Source organism: Propithecus coquereli, unplaced genomic scaffold, assembly GCF_000956105.1.
Source record: "Propithecus coquereli isolate 6110/MARCELLA unplaced genomic scaffold, Pcoq_1.0 Scaffold139, whole genome shotgun sequence".
Taxonomy (NCBI): Eukaryota; Metazoa; Chordata; class Mammalia; order Primates; family Indriidae; genus Propithecus; species Propithecus coquereli.
This window is the reverse complement of record NW_012138191.1, coordinates 5643869-5663617: the sequence shown is the minus strand read 5'-3', so window position 1 is coordinate 5663617 and position 19749 is coordinate 5643869. Positions and strand designations below refer to the sequence as shown.

The following is a 19749-nucleotide window of genomic DNA, read 5'->3' as shown; positions in this document are numbered from 1 at the left end:
TTGAGCCCAGTAGTTTGAGGTTGCTGTGAGCTAGGCTGATGCCACAGCACTCTAGCCTGGGCAACAGAACGAGACTCTGTCTCAAAAAAAAAAAATAAAAAAATGACAAATGCCTATATTCTTTGACCTAACAACCCCAGTTCTGAAACTTATCACACAGATACACTTGTACACAATACTAAATTATGAATATGAGGTTACTTATTATTGAATTATTATTAGCAATAACAAAAGATTGGAAATAACTCAAATGTCCATTAATAGAGGACTGATGAAATAAATTTGGTACAATTTTATACAGCTTACTCCTGTAATCCTAGCACTTTGGGAGGCTGAGGTGGGAGGATCACGTGAGCCCAGAAGTTTGAGACCAGCCTGGGTAATAGTGAGACCCCATCTCTACAAAAAAATTTAAAAATTTTCCAGGCATGGTGGCATGCACCTGTAGTCCCAGCTACTCAGGAGACTAATGCAGGAGGATCACTTGATCCCAGAAGTTGGAGGCTGCAATAAGCTATGAAGATGCCACTGCACTCCAGCCTGGGCAATAGAGTCAAACACTGTCTTAAAAAACAAACAAACAAACAAAAAACCGAGGACATTTTTAATGTACTGATATGGAAAGATCTTGTATTAGTCAGGATTCTCCAGAGAAACAGAATTGTGAAAGGGGGAGAAGGAGAGATTGATTTATTATAAGAAATTGGCACATGATCGTGGAGTCTGGAAAGTCCCAAGATCTGCAGGGCGACTTGGCAAGACCCAGGAAGGCCAATGGTTTAGTTCTAGGCTGAGTACAAAGGCCTGGGAACCTGGAGAGTCAACGGCGTAGTTCCAGTCCAAAGGCCAGCAGGTTTGAGAATCGGGAAGAGCCAATGTGTTAGTTTGAGTCCAAAGGCAGGAGAAAAGCTGATATCCCAGTTCAAAGGCAATAAGAATTCTCTCTTAATCAGGAGAGGGTCACCCTTTTTGTACTATTCAGGCCTTCATATGATTGGATGTGGCCCAACCACATTAGTGAGGGCAACCTGCTTTACTCATCTGCTGATTTCAGATGTGAGGATGATCTGGCTGCGACATCTGTCACCCCACTGATTGCCAGGGTTGATTCAGCTGATCTGGCTGGCTAGGCGGGTGTCCCCTTCCTCCCTCACCACTCCATGTGCATCCCTCCTGAAGCTGTGAGCTTGATGGAAGAGGACGACTTTCCCCAATAGAGGAGGACTGTTCTTCGGTCAAGGGTATACAAGTAGGTGTGCTCCCCTGCTAGAACCTCCAAACAAGCTCTCATCTGCTGATTTAAATGCTGATCTCATCCCAAAACTCTCACAGAAACAGAATAATGTTGGACCAAATATCTGGGCATCCTATGGCCCAGTCAAATTGACACATAAAATTAATCACCAGAGATCTACAAGAGATCTCGTTGAGTAAAAAATCGAGATGCAGAACAGAGTGTGTAATACGCTGCCCTTTATGTTAAAAAAAAAAAAAAAGAGGGGTAAGCTAACAACAAATGTGCATGTTTGCTTATATTCACATAAAAACATTCTGGAAGGATACACAAAAACTAAAGATAGAGGTTACCTATTAAAGGTACGCAGGGAACAAGGAGGCTTTTCACTTTTTATGTGTGTGTTTTATCTATTCAAAAAACTAAACAGAGGCCGGGCGCGGTGGCTCACGTCTGTAATCCTAGCACTCTGGGAGGCCGAGGCGGGCAGATCGTTTGAGCTCAGGAGTTTGAGACCAGCCTGAGCAAGAGTGAGACCCTGTCTTTACTACTAAAAATAGAAAGAAATTAACTGGACAACTAAAAATATATAGAAAAAATTAGCCAGGCATGGTTGCGCATGCCTGTAGTCCCAGCTACTTTGGAGGCTGAGGCAGAAGGATCGCTTGAGCCCAGGAGTTTGAGGTGGCTGTGAGCTAGGCTGACACCACGGCACTCTAGCCCGGTGAACAGAGTGAAACTCTGTCTCAAAAAAAAAAAATTAAATAGAAAATGTTAAATATGCTGGACATGCCTTTCTCTCCTGTAGGATTGTGAACACTGGGGAACAAATGTTTTGTACTCACTTTTGTGTTCTTGGCATTTAGAACATAGTAGGTCCTCAATAAATATTTGAGGAATGAATGAATGAATGAATGAACCAGAGAAAATCAGATTTGATGTGGGTCAGAAAGGGGAGAGGGGAGTGGGGAGCAGAGGGGGAAGAATATGGCAGTGGCAGTAAGAGGGGAGGGTTGGGGAACAAGAGGAATGTTTAAAGAAGAGTTATAGAGTATAATGTGTTATAAAATCCAACTTCATAGTCTCTCAAAAACATTAAGTAGAATTCACAGTTTGCTTTTAGGGTTTGATTTGTAGGATTTGGGGATAGGATTGTGGGTCGACACAAACTCAGGCATACCTGGATACCAGGGGTAGGGGCCTCAAGGAATAAGAGCTTCCAGCCTCTGCCATGGAGGAGGCCAACCAGTGAGGTAGTGACCCCAGCCACCAAACCTACATTCTGGACCCACTGTGCTACTGGAAGGCAGAACTATACCCTGCACCCACCTCCTGGCCCCCACACCCCTCCACAAGTCTTTCCTACCAGCTTTACATACAAGAGCCTACAGGTGTGGTTACATGGGTGCAAGTTTCAGAGAACAGAACTCTGGAGACCTATTGCAGATTATGGAGAGATCATGATGCTAGAGCTAGGGTCCATGTGTGTGAAGCGCTAGTGGTTAGTTTGGAGCAGGTGGAGGGTCAGGCTGGAGCCAGTGTTAACCTAAGGCCAGGCTAAGTGCAGGGGTGGGGTTCAGATCAAGGTCAGTAGTAGTCACCAATTTGTATTATCATTTATTATTGAATATTTTAAATATTATCAAATTGGACTAAATATAATCCTTGATTCATGACACTTTCTCCCCACTTGTCTGTGACTCACTCATGAACACCTATAAACCCACCACCTGCCCCAAGAACTAAACCATTACAAATAACTTACACCTACTTATGTGCTTCTTATATCTCTCCCCCTCCTGCACTTCTACTCAGAGGTAACCACTCTCCTAGATTTTTATCCTTTCATTACTTTTTCCTCCTTGTGGTAGGCAGCTCCTAAAATCGCTCCCCGTGATCCTGCCTCCTGGTACTCACCCCCACATGTACCCCTTTCCTTGAATGTAGGCTGGACCCTGTGACTTGCTTCTAATAAATAGAATACAGCAGGCTGGGTGAGGTGGCTCACGCCTCTAATCCTAGCACTCAAGGAGGATTGCTTGAGGTCGGGAGTTTGAGACCAGCCTGAGCAACAGCAAGACCCTGTCTCTACTAAAAATAGAAAAAATTAGCTGGGTGTGGTGGCACGTGCCTGTAGTCCCAGCTACCTGGGAGGCTGACGCAGGAGGATCACTTGAGCCCAGGAGTTTGAGGTTGCAGTGAGCTATGATGATGCCACTATACTCTACCCAGGGTGACAGAGCAAGACTCTGTCTCAAAAAAGAAAAAAAAAATAGAATACAATAAATGTGATGGGGTCACTTCTGTGATTACATTAGATAAGATTATAACTCCCTTTTTGCTAGCAGACTCTATCAACTCTCTCCCTTGCTGGCTTTGATGAAGTAAGCTACATGGAGATGGCCGCATGGCAATGTGAGAGCAGCCACCAGCCAACAAGCGGTACAACATTGAAGCCCTCAGTCCAACAGCCCACTAGGGAACTGAATTCTGTCAACAACCAAGTGAGCTTGGATCCTTCCCCAATCGAGCTTTCAGATTAGACTGTAGTTCTGGCCAACACCTTGACTGCAGTCTTGTAAGAAACCTTGAAGCAGAGGACCCAGCTAAGCCATGCCTGAACTCTTGACACACACAAAATATGAGATAATAAGCATGTGTTGTTTTAAGGCACTAAGTTGGTGGTAATTTGTTACACAGTAATAGATAACTAAGTATAGGTTCTTTTCAGTTCTTTTGCTATTACAAAGAGTGTTGCTGTGAACACTGCTGTAACATATCTCCCAGAACACAAAGCACAAGAGCTTAAGTTTTCCCTGGGTATATACTGGGTACATGCCTGGGAATGGAATTGCTGGATCTTGGGATTTACCAATATTCAAAATTATCAGTAGTTAGCAAATCATGAGAGTTATGGCCATAGTGTCTACATCAGGAATAGGAAAAAAGCTTGGCCTCAGTCCATACAACTTGGGATCAGTCTGTGGGCAGGGCTAAAAGTCATATAAAGGACTGAGCTAGGGGTTAATCCATAGGCAGAGTTGAGGGTGAGTGTGTGGCTGCAGTTCAGAAGAATCTGAAACCTAGGTTTGGGGTTGGGTTTGGACAAGGTTGGAGGATACTGTGAGGGTGGGTTTGGGGGCCAATCTAAGGCCAGGGTTAGAAATCAGGCTGTCATAGTGCACAAAACCTGACCCCTGGTGATATCATCAACCTACCAAGCAGTAGCCACAGAGGGCCCAGCCACCCACAAGATAAGACCCACTCCGGGTCCACAAAGCTCCTTCACCCAAGGAGGGTGGAGGACAAGCGGAGTAGGAACATTCTGCCCTCAGGGATCCAGGCAGAAAGAGAAGGCAGGCACAGGAAAGAGAATACAGCAGTGACTTTAATGGGGACAGCCCTGTCTCATATCCTCCAAATGCTTACAATGGTACCCCATGGGTGGAGGGCGATTGGTCCCGGCTGGGCCCATGTCCTCCCTGCTCCTGGCTGACCCCACTCCTCACCCCTTCCTCTCCAGCTGCTGTGGTCTCCAGCCCCGATTTCGGTCCCAGGTGAGCTCCCAGGAAGGGCAAGGGAGCCCCTCGGCTGCCCAGGGCAGCTCCCCCCATGACTGAGGGCATGGAGAACTAGCCTGGATGAAGACACCGCTGTCATCAGAGCTGGCTGGGGACCCGGTTCTGGGGGTACAGACCGAGCCATGGGACCGCCCCCCAAAGCCCAGTGCTGGGAGCTGCAAGCCTGGGCCCCAGGTGTTGAATACTGCTTTGGGGGGTATGCCAGGTCTCTGCACGTGCCTTCTGGGCTCTGGAAAGCGGTCCATTCTCCTGACTCGGATGGAGTGGAAGGAGGCAGCTCAGTCCCAGGCCTCTGCTCCAATGTCCTGTCCCACCAGCCCCAGGCTTACCCCATCCCAAGGGAGGGGGGGACTCCCGCCCCAAGAGGCTTGTACAAGCAGCGGGCTCCGCCCTCCCAATCGTCAATCGTCTGTCAGTCGGTGGGTGGGTCGGTCGCGGCGTCTGGGCTCTGGCGGCTAGTGGGGTGACCCAGCGTGGCCTCCGCTGCCCCTCACCGCTGTTTACGCTCCGCTTGCTGGAGCCGCCTCGAGAGGTCGTCGATGCGCACGTTCTTAAGCTGGAGCAGGTGCTCCAGGCGTCTGACCTTCATCTGCAGGACCTGGGCCGCGCCGCGCAAAGGTCAAGTCTGGCAGCCTGCTCCCTCCTGCCCCCGCCTCTGCAGGCCCCCAAGCCCAAGCTCAACCCGCCCCCCCCCCGCCCCCGACAGCCTTCCCAGCCCTCCCAGTGCGCCCTCACCTGCACTGTCTCCTGCGAGGCCAATAGCTCCTGTTCCTTTTCAGCGATCTGGAGGACGAAGCTTGGGTCGCCCTGCAGCGCCTGGCTATACTCAGGAGGCCGGGGTGCAGGTGGCCGAGCCTCCCTGGGGTGGGAAGCAGCTTAGCGGAGGTCTGGACCTCGGGCCTCACCCTCACCTTCCAGTACCTTCCACCTTCCCCATCTTCCCCTTCCCTGTCTCTCCACCTTCCCAGGCACAGCCTGCTCCCACCCACCCTCACCTCCATCCTATATTGGGGGATCACTAAGCCTGGTGAAGTCAGGAACTGCCGGCTTCTTTACCTGAGCTGCCCCCCTCCCTGGGGGTCCGGGGCACCTTCACCTCGGGCCTTCTGGGATAAACCTGAGGTAAGGCAAGTGGAGGAGTGACCATGCTGGAGTCCCATTCTCCGGCTCCCCCTCCACCCCCACCTCCCACCCTCAGCGTTAGGAAGGAGGACAGGAAGAAAGCTCCTCCTGGGAGGGGGAAATGGAAAAGCCACCTTACCCACATCCATGTAGCCTCTGCCATCCTGGGGAGCCAGCTCCTGAAAAAACCCCCGTGGTCCACTGTTCCACTGGTCCATTGAGCCCGAGCTCAAGCTCCCAAGGGAGCCCCCATGTTCTTTCCCCTGTCCTTGAGCCAGGCTCTCTTTAGCCAGGCACCCCTCCCCCACACTTATCGCCAAGGCGGGGCTTTCCGCTATCTGGGAAGCACCCCCCACCCCCCCAGCAGTAGGAGAAGTTCGAGCAGGGTGGCACCTGTAAGGAGCCCGAGCCCTGCTTCCGGCGCCTCTGCCGTTCCTCCAGGCGCTGCCTCAGTGGGATGAGCACCAGCTCCACCACGCCGGGGGCGCACTGCGCGATCTTGCGCATCACGTCGTCCGGTACCGAGAAGTTCAGCTTGTTCAGTACCTTCCTGGTGGGGAGACAAAGGGATAGTGGACTGGGTCGGGGGGCGGGGTGAAGTGACGGGGATGGGGAAGAAGGAAGGGGGAACAGTGGTCGCAGTCCTGAGTTCCAGTGCTGCAGCCCTGGGGGAATGAAAGGGCACCGCATCTGAGCCCCCAGGCTTGGGTGTCCCTAAGTTCCTTGTCTCCTTCCCAATAAAAGAGTTCCTTGATTTTGTTACCAGAAGGATTCTGTCTGTCTTGACCCTCCCCACCCTGCCACCAACAGTCTCAGCCTGGGCAGCCAAGACCACAAGAAGTGAAGGAGCTGGGGCAGCCCTTCCTAGGAATCCAGGGTGAGGGGCTGGAGACTCCTGCTCCTGCACCCAGGCATTCTGCTACCTGTTCAGGTGACTCCAGTTGCTGAGCTTCTGCTGGAGAGAGTTGGCAGGGACATAATTGTGCATCTCCACCATCTTGGGGAAGTAAAACTTGATGACCTCTGCAACCAGGACTGAGGGAGTGGGAGTAAACATGGAAGGTGGGAAAACGGTTAAGGAAGAAAGGGGTGAAGAGAAGAGGGGTGGGGTGGGAGAATCGGGCGTGGCAAAGTGTTGGAACCCAGCAGAAATTGAGATCAATGATCAGGTAGAGGAGACTAAGTCTCCAGCATACCTCAGAGGAGCTGCATCCCTTGCCCAGTAACTCAGGGCATGGGAAAACTGAGATCTCTGATCCTCCAGCAGAGAATGAGTCTCCAAGAGAGACTTTCAGGAGCCCAGGGCTCCCCCCTAGGAATTCACATGGATGCACATGCACACACATGTGTGTGCACACGCACACACACACACATACTCCAACACCAAAGTCACAGACTCACACAAGCAGAGACACATGTGATAAGATCCCCCTACAGATAAACACATAGGTCAGAATGTGTAGACACACAGAACAAATACATAGGAGAACAAATACATAGGCACACATGTAGAACACACACACATAAGCATGGAGAGTCACATGTGCACATAGCCTCCCCAAATATACACATACAGAGATACATACTTCTGTCAGTGAAAACCCAGGAGACAGTCCTAGAAACACAGACACATAAACACATAATCACAAAGAAACACATATGCATACAAGACCTCCCCAGATACATACAAGACAACATGTCAACACCCATATGACACACACATGCTCAGACTCCCACAAGACAGACATATAGAACACACAGCCGTAAGTGAGCACATACAGAAATACACAAATACTTATGCAGACACATATTTTAGTCAAGTCATTAAATTCCCTGGATCCCTCCAGAGAGACACATACCCCACATGCACACAGGATAGAACATGTAGACATACATATGGACATGCATTGTTCACACACGGGTGCAAATAGAAAACACACACAAGCACACAGTTCTACAATTGAAGTCCCAGGAGACAGAGCCTCCCCAAACCCCTCTCCCCCTCCGCGCACACATGCACAAAGAGACAGTATGCACACAGACCCATTACACACGTACATACAGGACAGAACATGTAGACACACAGGGGCGCACACCTCCGTCACTGAAGTCCCGGGAGAGGTTTCGCTTGGGCCGGGACAGAGGGATGTTGTCTACCCACAGGTAGAGCTGGTGCAGCGCCTCCTCGTCCACGCTGCTCGCCATCGGCACCCTCCTCAAACCTAAACCGATCCAGCCGTGTAGGGTCCAGCCTCAGCCTCACGACCCCTCAAGCACCTCCTCTGTAGCTACTACAGTAGCCCAGACCCGCTTCTGCCTCCCCAACCCAGAGACTCACGTCCCCGCTGGGAGCGGCCATATTGTTTCCTGAAACCATGGCAACCATCCTCTACTGGCCTGGGAGCAGGGCATTCTGGGAATTGTAGGTCTTTTTTCCCTCGCTACCTCCCATCAGGCACCAGCTTGGAAAAGGCGGTTAGGTGTCCTTGCTTTCTCCTCCTCCTCCCCAAGAAAGCATTACTTCTGCACCCACGCCACCTGCTGACCAGCCACTGACCCACTGTGGAACCTGCCAAAGTCAGTCAGGACCCCAGAACTCCTGCGCCAGCATCCCCAGGGATGGGGTCCTTCCATCTTCTGGGCCCTTCAGCTGTCAGTCCCAAACAAAGGCAGCACCTCAATGTTTTGTCAGCTTTTTTGGGGGTCCGTTGTTAATGATCTGCTACCCATCTGGACTGTGTGACAGTCTCTGTGACGGTGATTCCTTGCTGGGTCCCTCACCAAAGCTTGTGCTCGTAGGGCCATTGCCACTCCCCCTTCCCAGCAGTGTCCTGGTGGGGCTTTTAATATGTAACCCAGACTCCCAGGGAGAACACCAGAGTTCAAGGCCAGTACCTTGTGCAGGTCATTTCATTTCTTAGCTCTATTTTCTCCTTTGTGAACTGGGAATGGTTCTCAGACCTACTTGTCCCAATAGAGTAATGGGAAAGAGCTTTACAAATGAGGAAAATGTTAATATTTACAGAACACCTGTATTTATATGGGAACTGGGGGAATGGAAGTGGGTCTAGGTACAGAAGCAGCAAGAACTCCTGTAGACAACTCCACATGCTGCATCTCTCCCCAAGGAGCTATTCTTCCACAGATTAGAATTTGATTTTAGTACTCAGTTCCATTTCAAACCAGCACTACCCTTAGGAGAGTTAGGAATATGGTACCCCCTTTGTAAAGGTGTACTTTTAGAGCCAGCCTGGGGAGAAAGCTTGCTTCCACCACAGACTAATGGTGTGGCTTTGGGCATATAACCAGACCTCTCTGTGCCCATTTCTCATGGTTTTATCTACCTCACAGTGGTTTTGTGAGCATCTAAAAGTGTTTAGCACAGAGCCTGGCACACAGCAAGGGCCCTATTAACATAAGCTGGTGTTATCATTAATGAGACAATCTCAGTTCTGGCAAAAGAGGCGTTCCCTTGGCAGAAGACAAATGCAAGTAATTTGCCTTGTTGGAACTTGAGGCAGGGACCTGGGCTGGCCTGGAGCACCTGGGGGTGGTGGCCACTGCTTCCTCCTTCTCACTCCAGGGCAATCCAGAGGTAGGTTGGACTTTCTTACAGCTTTCTGGTCTCCTCCTCCAGGGCTCAGACTGGGGAAGGAGTGTTGATGGCAAGAGGAGTTCCAACTACTTTTTGTTGTCTTTTAGTTTCAAAACCTTCAAGGCCTGGAGGGGATCCCTGAATGACAGAAGTGCAGAAGGCCAAGCGTGGAAATCACCCCATCTTGTTCTAAAGTCATGCACAGTGGCCTTACCTTTCTAGAAGAGACTACACCCAGGGCAGGCAAGGGACAAAAGATGACCTGGGTATTCCCCACTTAACATTCCAGAGTTGGGAGAGGAGAAACGTGGTGGCAAAGGGTGGGGGTGGGGGGGTTGGGAGGGAACCACAGAGGTGATGTGCCAGCGCCAGGCGAGGTGGGAAAACCGGTTTGGGGCCCAGAGCTGCCAGCTCTGCTCAGGCCCAGGCCCTCCCCTGGCTGGAACTATTATGGCCTAAGGGCCCCAGTAAGGAAGGGTTAGAGAGGGAAGGGCTAGGCCGCGAAAGGAGAAAAAGGGTAGGATCAGCAAAGAGGCCTGTCCTCACCTTTGGACTGGGGGAACCCCCCATGGAAGGCACAGCACAGGGAGTTACCAACTGATCCCTAGCCTCTTGGGGGTGCAACCAGTTCCCAGCAATTTCACCTTCCTCCTACCACTGCCTCCAGGGGTGGCCACCAGGCTTGGAGATGCCAAGCACTGAAAGGCCTAAACGGCTCCCTCTTAAGGCACCAAAGGTAAACCACAGAGTGTCCCATATGCCCCTCCAAACTCTAACCTGAACCCCAGGAGCTGCCCCTTCTGTCCTCCAGGACAAAAATACCCCTCTCTGTCCCGGCCCCACACCTGCAAGGATCTTTTAAAACCAGCCTTGGTAGGCCTAGTCCTCAGGTGCATATTGTTTGATTTGGTCCAAAAGAGATTGTTGGCTCCCTCCCTCCCGTCCCAGCTAAGTGACCCCAAGCTTCTCTCTAACTCCAAAGCAGAGCAAGGCTGGGTTTCCTCTAACCGGCCCCCAGGCAGGTACACTGAAGTCACCTTCCTCACCAAGCTTTGATAACATTTAGATATGGGTGTTGAGAGCTCCCCCTGCCCCCTTAATATTTGCTTCCATGTACCACCACAACAAGGACCAAAGGGAATTGGGAAAGAATGTGTCCCCCAAGACAGACGCAAGCCCAGACCATGAAGGATGCACCCTTGGCTGTTAAAATGTTCACCCCCACAAAAGGGAAGTGGACAGATTTATTGAATTCAAACTGGGAAAGGAGCAGCTGGATGGCTGGACTCTGGGCCCAGCCCCAGGCCCCTCTGCCCAGGATGGCACCCTGCCAGAGAGGGAGAGGCATGGGGCCTGCAGCCGCTCACCAGGGAAGCACCCACTGTCACTCCCCTGGAGGACCTCTTGGAAATCTCCAATCTGGAAAGAAAACCAAGGGCCAAAGTCACATGGACTGGGCCAGAGAAAGGAACTGGGGAGGTGGAAAGCAGGCAGAGGCGGGCTCAGGAGCCCATGGTTAGACTGTGCTTCTCAAGGCGGCCCAGGGGTTGGGGTGGTGGCTGCCAGCCTTTCAGGGGCCTAGGCTGGACCTTCCTCTGGAGTCCTTCCCAGAATGGCTTTGGGGTCCCCCCGACCAAAGACCTGGTGTGGACGGCAGAGGGGAGAGGCACTCTCCGGCCAGGAGCTTCCAGGGCCCATCCCTGGCTTCTGCTGTGGTTAGTCCACTGAGGGCACGGTGTAGTAGCACCGGACAGCTCCCCACCCACCCCAGCGGCTCCCCGGAGCCCAGGGGCAAATGGGGAGGAAAGAGGACTCTGAGAAAGAGGCAATAAGCAGGCAGTGAGGCTGACCTCAGCCTCGGGCCCGACCGAGGAGACTGGGCCTGCCCCAGGGCCATGGGAAGCATTGCTAAAGGATCTGGGGCTCCATACTCTGGCTCCATCCATAGCGAGTGCCCAGAGAGTCCTCTGCCCTGGGCTGCTGCCGCCAATCTGGGTTGGGGGCATGGCTAGGCCCGGTGACTCAGCTTTGATGTCCAAGACCCCGAACTCCTGCCTGCCTGGCATGGTTCTTCCTAGTCACGTGGACCAGATCATGTTCCAAGTGGAGGATGTGGCTCTGCACACGGTCGTCAATGGGGAAGGAGGTCAGATACCTCTTGACCATGGCAAAGTAAGCCATGGCCTCCCCGAAGCTGGGTACAGGCACCTCATCACCATCCTCCTCATCATCTTCATCGTCATCTTCCTCATCCTCCTCTTCATCATCCTCCTCGTCCTCACTGTCCGACTCGGAGTCCTCCCCACCTTCCAGGAAATGGAGAGTAGGGCACTGGGCCTCCTCCTGGGCACCGTAACCCCCAAAGCTGCCACCAGCTTCCACTACTCCCTGGGCCCAGTCCTCAGCCTCCAAGCCCTCAGAGGAGCTCTCCTCCTCCTCTTCCTCGTCATCTTCATCACTGTCATCAACATCACCCTCTTCCTCCACCTCCTCTTCCTCCCCCAACTCCTCTCCTTCCCCCCCTTCCTCCTCCTCCTCTTCCTCCTGGCCTTCCTCCTCCTCCTCCTCTCCTTCACCCTCCTCTTCTTCCTCCTCCTCTTCTCCTTCCTCATCCTCCTCCTCTTCCTCCCCCTCACTCTTGAGGGAAGTGGTGATGGTGGCATTAGGGCCACCTCCAAAGCCAGCCTCACGAAAGCAGGCGGCTATGTCCGAAGGCTCCACTGCCTGCCAGGCCGCAGCCACGAAGTGCAGGGCCTCCATGAGGCCCAGCTGCAGGCCTGAGTGATCCTGGCTCTCTAGGGCGGTCATGGCCTTGAGCAGCATAGCCTGGCGGTAGTGGCCCTTCACCTGTTGGACCACTCCCCGCTCCAGCGGATGCACGGTGCCCGGTGGGAAGAAGGCCAGCTGCACATGCCGCAGGCCGGACGTGTCCAGGGACTGGACAGCCAAGCGGCCAGCCAGCAACAAGACCCGTCGAGACTCTGCGGCCATTCGGGTGTCCAGGGCCTTCAAGTACTTGGCCAGGGCCTGGGTGGTGACACCACCCTTAGAGTTGGCGGTGTAGTCGCAGGGCAGGCCGGCTTGGCCTGCACGGGGCTTCGCAGACTTGCCGGCCACCAGCGGGGGCAGCTTTTCGCTGCCATCGGCGTTGGCGCACAGCAGGACGCTCAGGCGCTGGGTGGCTTGGCGCGGCCGTCCTTCGCCTCCGAACAGCCCCGCGGCCTGGTCGGGCAGGAAGTCGTACCATAGACTGGTCTCAGTCGCGCTGAACACGTCCTGCGAGGCATAGCCCTCGGCCACCGACGGTGGCTGCTCCTCTTGAGCATGCCAGCCCGTCATACCCCCGCCGCTGCCCTCTGAGGGCACCGCGGCCGGGCTAGCAGGCGCCGCTGGGGTCCGGGGGGCAGAGTTTCGCGACCGGGCGCGGGCCACGCCACTGCAGGACACCACACCGTGGCGCCGGCGGAAGCGGTCCAGCCAGCCGTTGGAAGCGGTGAAGTCGTCCATGCCCAGCTCCTCGGCTATACGCAGCGCCTTCTCCTTGAGGATGATGCCCTTGACCGGCAGGCCAGCGGCGCGGATCTGCTGGAACCAGGCGATGAGCAACCCCTCGAGCTTGTCGTAGGGGGACAGCTTGTTGGTCTTTCGGCAGGTGGAGGCCACACCGTACTTGCGCTCCGACGCCAGGATGGCGCGCTTGTTCTTCAGGATGGTACTCAGCGTGGACGGCGGGATGTTGAAGCGCCGCGCGATCTCGCCCTTGCGCAGGGTCGGGTTCTCCTCCACCTCCTGGATGATGCGCGACTTCTCCCGGAACGTCAGCTGTCGCCGCTTGGGGCCCATCCTGGCGCGCCCCCCGCCCCGGGGCCCGGCGCCGCCGCCCCGGGGCGGGGGGCCCGGGCCCGCGGCGGGGGGCACCTGGCGGCCTCTCCTGCCCGCCCCGCCCAAGACAAAGCGGCTCGCGGGCGCGGCAGCGGGGCGACGACCCGGCTGGGCCGGGACACCTCCGGGGGCGCCGCCGGGCGCGGCGCCGGTAGGCGGGCGGCGGGCGGCGGGCACGGACGAGAGCGGGCGGCGCGGGCGCGGGAGGCAGGAAGTGCCGCGGCGCGGGGAGCTGGGAGCGCGGCGAGCGGGGCGGAGCGGGTGGAGCGGGATCTCGCGGGAAGCGCGGGGACGTCGGGCGCCGCCTCCCGGCCCTCCGCACCCACCCCCTTCCCGCCGCCCCGGACCTGCCGCGGGAGGGCGCTGCGGCCTGCGGGACCGGCCAGTGCTGGGGCGTCTGGCTACGGGTAGGCAGCGGCGCGGGCGGGGACGCAGTGCATCGCCACGGGGCCGGGTGGATAGAGATTTGTTGTTTAGAAAGAATAACAACCAGGTCTTTTTTTAAAATTAAGGTACAATGACCCACATTTTTTGCAGAAACTGAAAAATACAGGGTGCTAAAAATCGCCTTTCACCCCAGCACCTGGAGAGATGCACAGGTAACATTATTTCCTTCCAGTCTTCTCTCAAGGCGCATGCAGTTTTCTTTTTTAAAATAAATTGTATAAAACTGGCATCAGGCTGTATAGACTGGCATCTCCTGCTGTTTTACCTGGCATCAAGTGATGAGAATTTTGCCATATCGGTAAATATCATTGCCAGCATGCTTGTTAATGGTTGCATATTTTTCCAACTATAAATGAGCACTAATCTGTGTAACTTATTGTTACACATTTAGATTATTTTTATCAGCAACACTACAGTTGTAAATCTATTTTATGGTGCTAATGACATTTTAAAAGTTCTAGTAATCCCACAACCCATAGATAAACACTGTAACATCTTGGTGCTTTCTGGGCTTTACCATGCATATAGTCATAAATGTATGTGCTTGCACTTACAGAAATAACATCATGTATATACATAAGCATGAATCCCTGAAACCTCTTCCTTCTGCACCCAAACGTAAAAATGCTAAGTTCTTAAAACAATGAATGCATAGTGCTGTTTTTAAAAATCTCTTAAAGCCACATTAGAGGGAACTCATGCAGTAGGCAGAGAAGGCGGTGACCCAGGGGGACAGATCGAGGATCTGGGGCTGGATGAAGCTTCAAGTGAGTGAGTGTAGACAAAGAAGAAAGGAAGACCAAGGACAGTGCCCTGGGTGCTCCAAGGTTAAGGGCTCAAGAAAGGAGCAAAAAGACTCATGAGGAGCCCACGAATTGGTAGGAGGAAAACCAGGCCAGTGTGGCATTCTGGAAGCCAAAGGAAGAAAGTGTAACTCATGGCTGTTTTAGTGTGAATTTCTCTTTTCATGTTTATCAGCCATTTGAATCCTGTGAATCTTCTAGTCACATCCTTAGCCCATGTGTTTATCTTTTTCTTGACTTGTAGGAGTTCTTTACATACTGTGAAGATAAAATCTTTGTCAAATATATTGCAAATGTTTTCTACCAGTCTGCCACTTGTCCTTTAACTTAGCTTAGGGAGTCTTTTGAATATGAGAAGTTTTTAATCTTCAATCTGCCAATTTTTTCCTTTGTTGCTTCTGGGTTTTGTGTCTTACTTAGGCCTTTCCCATCCCTGAGATATAAAAGATAGTCTTCTAATCTCAATATTTGAAAGAATACATGGGAGACTTTTTCCAATAGGAGCCCCAGCAGTGCTTGGCCCAAGAGGGGTGTGTGGTCACTGTGCAAAGGTGAATGTAAGATTACCTGGCTGAGGACTCCTTGCCATGCATCTTCAGGAAACCTGTCTCCATTTTGCAGGTTTCATCCATGTGCACATATGTCCCTCCTGCCTTCTTACCCACCTTGGCTTATATTCGATGGGTGTTTGGGTGAATGGATTATAGGTGGGCTTTTTTTTTTCTATTTTGCTGAATTTCCAAGTTTTCTTTAATAAGCAAGTACTACAGCCCTTTAAAATGAAAAGGAGAATGGAAAGCTTGCTGAGGGGCACGAAGAACAGTTTGGTCAGCCTGGGTCAAGAGGAAAGAAGGTGGACCGTGGGTCCACCTAACAGTCCTAACAGTGAAAACTGGGGCTTACAGAAGGAGGTGGGAGATGCCAGGGCCTCAGATGGAAATGGTCATTTGAGAGGGAATGGAAACAGGCCCTGTGTACTGCTATAGGCAATGCGTAGACCAGGTGTCTGGAAATGGCTATGCTATCAGCACGTATATGTGTCTTCTTTTCTGTCCTGGAAGTGGCTGAGCCAATGTCCTCAGTGTGCCACAAAGGAGGGCCTAGAAATAGATGACACTGTGGCTATTTTGACTGGGTGTAGGGGGACAGATGCAGTTAGCAGGAAGGAGGGTATCCAGCCATTTGGGAACATCCGTAGGGTTCCCAGAGCATCCCAGAGCCAAGAGTGCCAAGAGTCCTAAGAGAAACACCTCATCTCTCCTCCAGATCCCACAGGACATGCTTTAAAAAAAAAAAAAAAAAGCTTTATTGAGATATATTTCACATACTATACAATTCACCCACTTAAAGTCTACAATTAAAGTGTACAACTCACAGATATGTGCAACCATCACCACAGTCGATTTGACAACATTTTCATCACCTTGGAAAGAAACCCTGTACCCTTTAGCTATCATCTCCTTATCCCCCCAATCCTAAGCAACCACTAATCTACTTTCTGTCTATAAGTTTCCCTGAACATTTCATATGAATGGAATCATGTGTGTCTTTTATAACTGGCTTCGTTCACTTAGCATCATGTTTTTAAGGTTCATCCACAATGTAGCATGTATCAATACTTCATTCTTTTTTATGGCCAAATAGTATTCCATCATATGGATTTATGACATTTTGTTTATTCATTCCTCAGTTGGTGGACATTGGGGTTGTTTCTACCTTTTGGCTGTTATGAATATTGCTGCCATAAACATTGTTTGCAAGTTTTTTTGTGTGGCCATATGTTTTCATTTCTCTTGGGTATATACCTAGGAGTGGAATATGGTAATTCTATACTTAATCGTTTAAGGAACTGCCTGATTGTACATTAAATTAATCAAAAAATTATCGGGTGAGAAGTGACTTGAAGAAAAAAGAAGAAAACTTATACTTGTTCTTTTCTTTAAAAAATATTTTAAAGTACAGAAAATATTGACAATAAAAACAATTAATCACCTTTAATTCCACCAGAATCAAAGAATATCCTTGTAGAATATCTTCCTATACATATTGTTTTTAATGGGACTACACTTGGTATAATATTTTGTAGCCCATATTGTGAACATCTTTTCCTGTTGATAAACAGCTACATCAGTGAGTTTCACACTTCTTTAACTCTAGGAACCCTTTGTTCAAAAGACCATTTTCTGGGATCCCAATACATAATCATTCAATAATCAAGAGTTCCTTATTGAGCTCCTGCCAGGTGTCAGGCATCCCCCACTGCCTGTTCTCCTTAAAGGCTGCAAGGATTGCACAACACAGAGGTACTCCCTCCCCTACTGAGGAACGATGACTCAACGAACATACATTTGTGTGTACTTTGATCATCTCCTTCAGAGAAATCCCCAGAAGTGGAATATTGGGATCAGTGGCCAACCTTGAGCTCAAGCCTGTGCAAGGTGCTGGGAGGAGGAAAGAGAGGTGAATGAGTTGGTCCCTTTCCTTCAATAGCTCTGTCAGCTTGAGGAGATGAGATTCAGGAAAGGGAAAAGGAGATTTCAATACTTAACGCATTAACTGCCATGTGAGTTGTATTTAACTCATGCTAATTTTGAGCCTGGGACCTTGTGAAGCAAAACCTGGGCAAAACCCCGCAGTTGGCTCATGAAAATCTTATTTGTTGATGTTCTTATTGTTACAATTAATATTGACAAATTAATTCTAAAAATGTGGATTAAATGAATAGAAGTCAATACATTTTGGTTTTCATTAAATTAGAAAGGATTGTTTTATTTTTGAAGTTTTTATCCTATTTTCGTAATAAAACACCATGGCCCCAGATAAAAAAAATTTTTTTTAGTGTGGCAGTCAATGTGTTAATGCTGTACCTCCCAGGAATGTTCCTACTTAGGAATTCATTCTGTAGATAGACAGCGCACAGACATGTAAGGGCATACTTGCTGCATCATTGTAAAAGCTAATAACCTAAATGTTTAGCATTAGGATCTTAAGTAAGTATATACGGTTAGGGTAGTAATATGGATCTATCTCCAAGTAAAATGAAGAAAGAAAGGTGGATGTTTCATAGGCTGTTTGTATACTCAACAATGTAAGCATACTTGTACTTGTAAACGTATAGATCTGCACTGTTCAGTATGGTAGCCAGTAGCCCCAAGTGGTTACTGAGCCCTTTAAATGTGGCAAGTGCAAATCGAGATGTGCTGGGAGTGTAAAATGCACATTGGATTTCTTTTAATTTAAATGTTATATTTCTTAATATTGTTTTTTTTTTTTTTTTTTAGACAGCCACAGAAGCTGTGATCTACACTGGATTTTGAAGACTTGGAATCAAAAAAATGTAAAATATCTCATTAATAATTTTTATATTGATAACATGTTGAATAGTGTTTTGAATATATTACATTAAATAAAATATTCGAGGTAATTTCGTCTGTTTCTTTGCACTTTTTTAAATGTGGCTACTAGCAAATTTTAAATTGTGTATGTAGCTTGCGTGTGTGTCTGCCATTATGTTTCTATTGGCTAGTTATAGACTATCTTCAGAAGAATGTGCAAGAAATTTATCATAGTGGCTGCCTCCGAGGAGGTATGCTAAAGGTGTGGGGTGGGGTGGACTGACTTTTCACTGCCTTTTTGTACCATTTGAATTTTCTTCTTTGTCTGAATTTTTGGTACCATGTAACAATTTTTAAAAAACCATTTAACATGTCACAGCCATGACAGAAAAGGCACCAGAAAAAAAGTTAGTCCCACAAAGGAGATGCCGTGTGGGAACAGGATTGGAGAAGCAGAAGGGATTTTGGAAACTCAAGGTAATGTTTCCTCCTCTTCTGCAGAGGCCCCACGGTCACACTAGAGCCCCTTATGGAGCTTAGATTCTTGATGTGCACAGCCCACAAGCATCCTAACCAGGGCCTGGCTGGATGGGAGGAGTTAGTCCTCTTACTATGATGGTTACAAATATTTATTTTAACTTATTTTTATTGACTAGTTTCTTTGTTTTAATTGAGCACATAATCTATGATCTAATTGGCAAAAGGAGATTGAGGAAGACACACAGAGTTGATATGTGGGATGCTATGGAAGGACCCCTCTGAGGTCCTGTCCCCCTCCCATCACTGGCCCAGAAATGACCTTCTGACTGGGATTTCAAGGGATTTGACAGTATAACCCTCTTGTTCCCCCTGCCCCCCGACCCCCTGTGGAGATGTGTGTGTTCAGGTGGGGGGATACCTGCTGAGCTAATTTTGAAAATGCAACCTAAAGGGCAGTTTTATTTCTGGGCTTTGGAGTGGGAGGCCTCACAGTGGTAATTCTCCCCTCCCCCTCGGGCACTAAGGGCAGACACATCCCCCACTGTGACTTAGTGGCTGGAGGTCGGGAGCATGACCTCTCTGACCCAAGGACGATGAACCGGAAACCCAGCCCTACCCAGCTCGCAGGACAGCGCCTGGCACAGCACAGGAGCCGGGCAAAATGTTCACAGAAGGAAAGGTCAAGGTTCCCACCTTGGTCGTCTCGCTCAGGTGGGGTTGGGGTCTTCCCTTCACATCTGCTGGCTCACCCAAGCCCTCCCTTTTGCCACCCTCATGCGGTGCACCTTGGGCCCGGATGGTTGGGACTGCACGGGAAGGGGTGCGAGGCCCCACGCAGCTCCTGCGTTGCTGCGCTGCCCTTCGCCCTACCGGAAGGCACCTCTTCCCTGTGGAGACGGGGTGCAAAGGCTTTACGGTGCAGCCTTCTGGCTTCGCTCCAGGAAAACGGGCTCAGCTGGAAGGTGAATAGATAATTAGAAGTTGCTTAGTTTAAAGTATTGACAAATTCAGCCTCCCTGGACATCAAAGAAACACCAGTTAAACAATACGGTGCCATTGGCACCAAATTAGCAAAACCATCGATGGGCGTGATAATTCCATGACTGAGTTCTCTGGTCGCTGACACCTTTCTCAACTCCCGGGCTTAGAAACCCATGCCTAGTCCAACCGTTAGGGCCTCTTCTAGGTCTGCTGGAGAAAATTGGGCCCTTTGGGGTAACATCTAACCTAGGGGTCCCCGGAGAGGCCCGTCAGTCCCCGCTTGGGGCCC

General features: G+C 50.6%; 2 protein-coding genes across 3 annotated transcripts; both read right to left on the bottom strand.

The window, feature by feature from the left end:
• Positions 1 to 5305: 5305 nt before the first annotated feature.
• On the bottom strand, positions 5306 to 8142 carry SPEF1 (sperm flagellar 1). The gene is made up of 7 exons (XM_012639265.1): positions 8034 to 8142; positions 6861 to 6972; positions 6331 to 6487; positions 6077 to 6116; positions 5872 to 5932; positions 5551 to 5674; positions 5306 to 5413 (listed from the first exon to the last, which is right to left on the bottom strand). The coding sequence occupies exons 1-7, from the start codon at positions 8140 to 8142 to the stop codon at positions 5306 to 5308; spliced, it is 711 nt and encodes a 236-aa protein (XP_012494719.1).
• A 2589-nt stretch (positions 8143 to 10731) lies between these two features.
• On the bottom strand, positions 10732 to 13569 carry CENPB (centromere protein B, 80kDa). 2 transcript variants are annotated; one of them, XM_012639300.1, is made up of 2 exons: positions 11688 to 13472; positions 10732 to 10951 (listed from the first exon to the last, which is right to left on the bottom strand). In XM_012639300.1, the coding sequence occupies exons 1-2, from the start codon at positions 13373 to 13375 to the stop codon at positions 10786 to 10788; spliced, it is 1854 nt and encodes a 617-aa protein (XP_012494754.1). In that variant the 5' UTR covers positions 13376 to 13472; the 3' UTR covers positions 10732 to 10785. The 2 variants fall into 2 exon arrangements, with proteins under 2 accessions (XP_012494754.1, XP_012494755.1); XM_012639301.1 differs by having other exon boundaries at positions 10732 to 13569.
• Positions 13570 to 19749: the final 6180 nt, after the last annotated feature.

What these genes read in the sequence shown, in the direction of transcription:
- CENPB (XM_012639300.1), bottom strand. Translation starts at nt 13,375, where the DNA reads ATGGGCCCCAAGCGGCGACAGCTGACGTTCCGGGAGAAGTCGCGCATC. An exon ending in TACTTTGCCATGGTCAAGAG is followed by an intron (nt 10,952 to 11,687) that starts GTATCTGACCTC and finishes TTTTCTTTCCAG; the next exon opens with ATTGGAGATTTCCAAGAGGT.
- SPEF1 (XM_012639265.1), bottom strand. Translation starts at nt 8,142, where the DNA reads ATGGCGAGCAGCGTGGACGAGGAGGCGCTGCACCAGCTCTACCTGTGG. An exon ending in CAGAGGCTACATGGATGTGG is followed by an intron (nt 5,933 to 6,076) that starts GTAAGGTGGCTT and finishes GCCTTACCTCAG; the next exon opens with GTTTATCCCAGAAGGCCCGA. An exon ending in CAGGGAGGGGGGCAGCTCAG is followed by an intron (nt 5,675 to 5,871) that starts GTAAAGAAGCCG and finishes TTCCCACCCCAG; the next exon opens with GGAGGCTCGGCCACCTGCAC.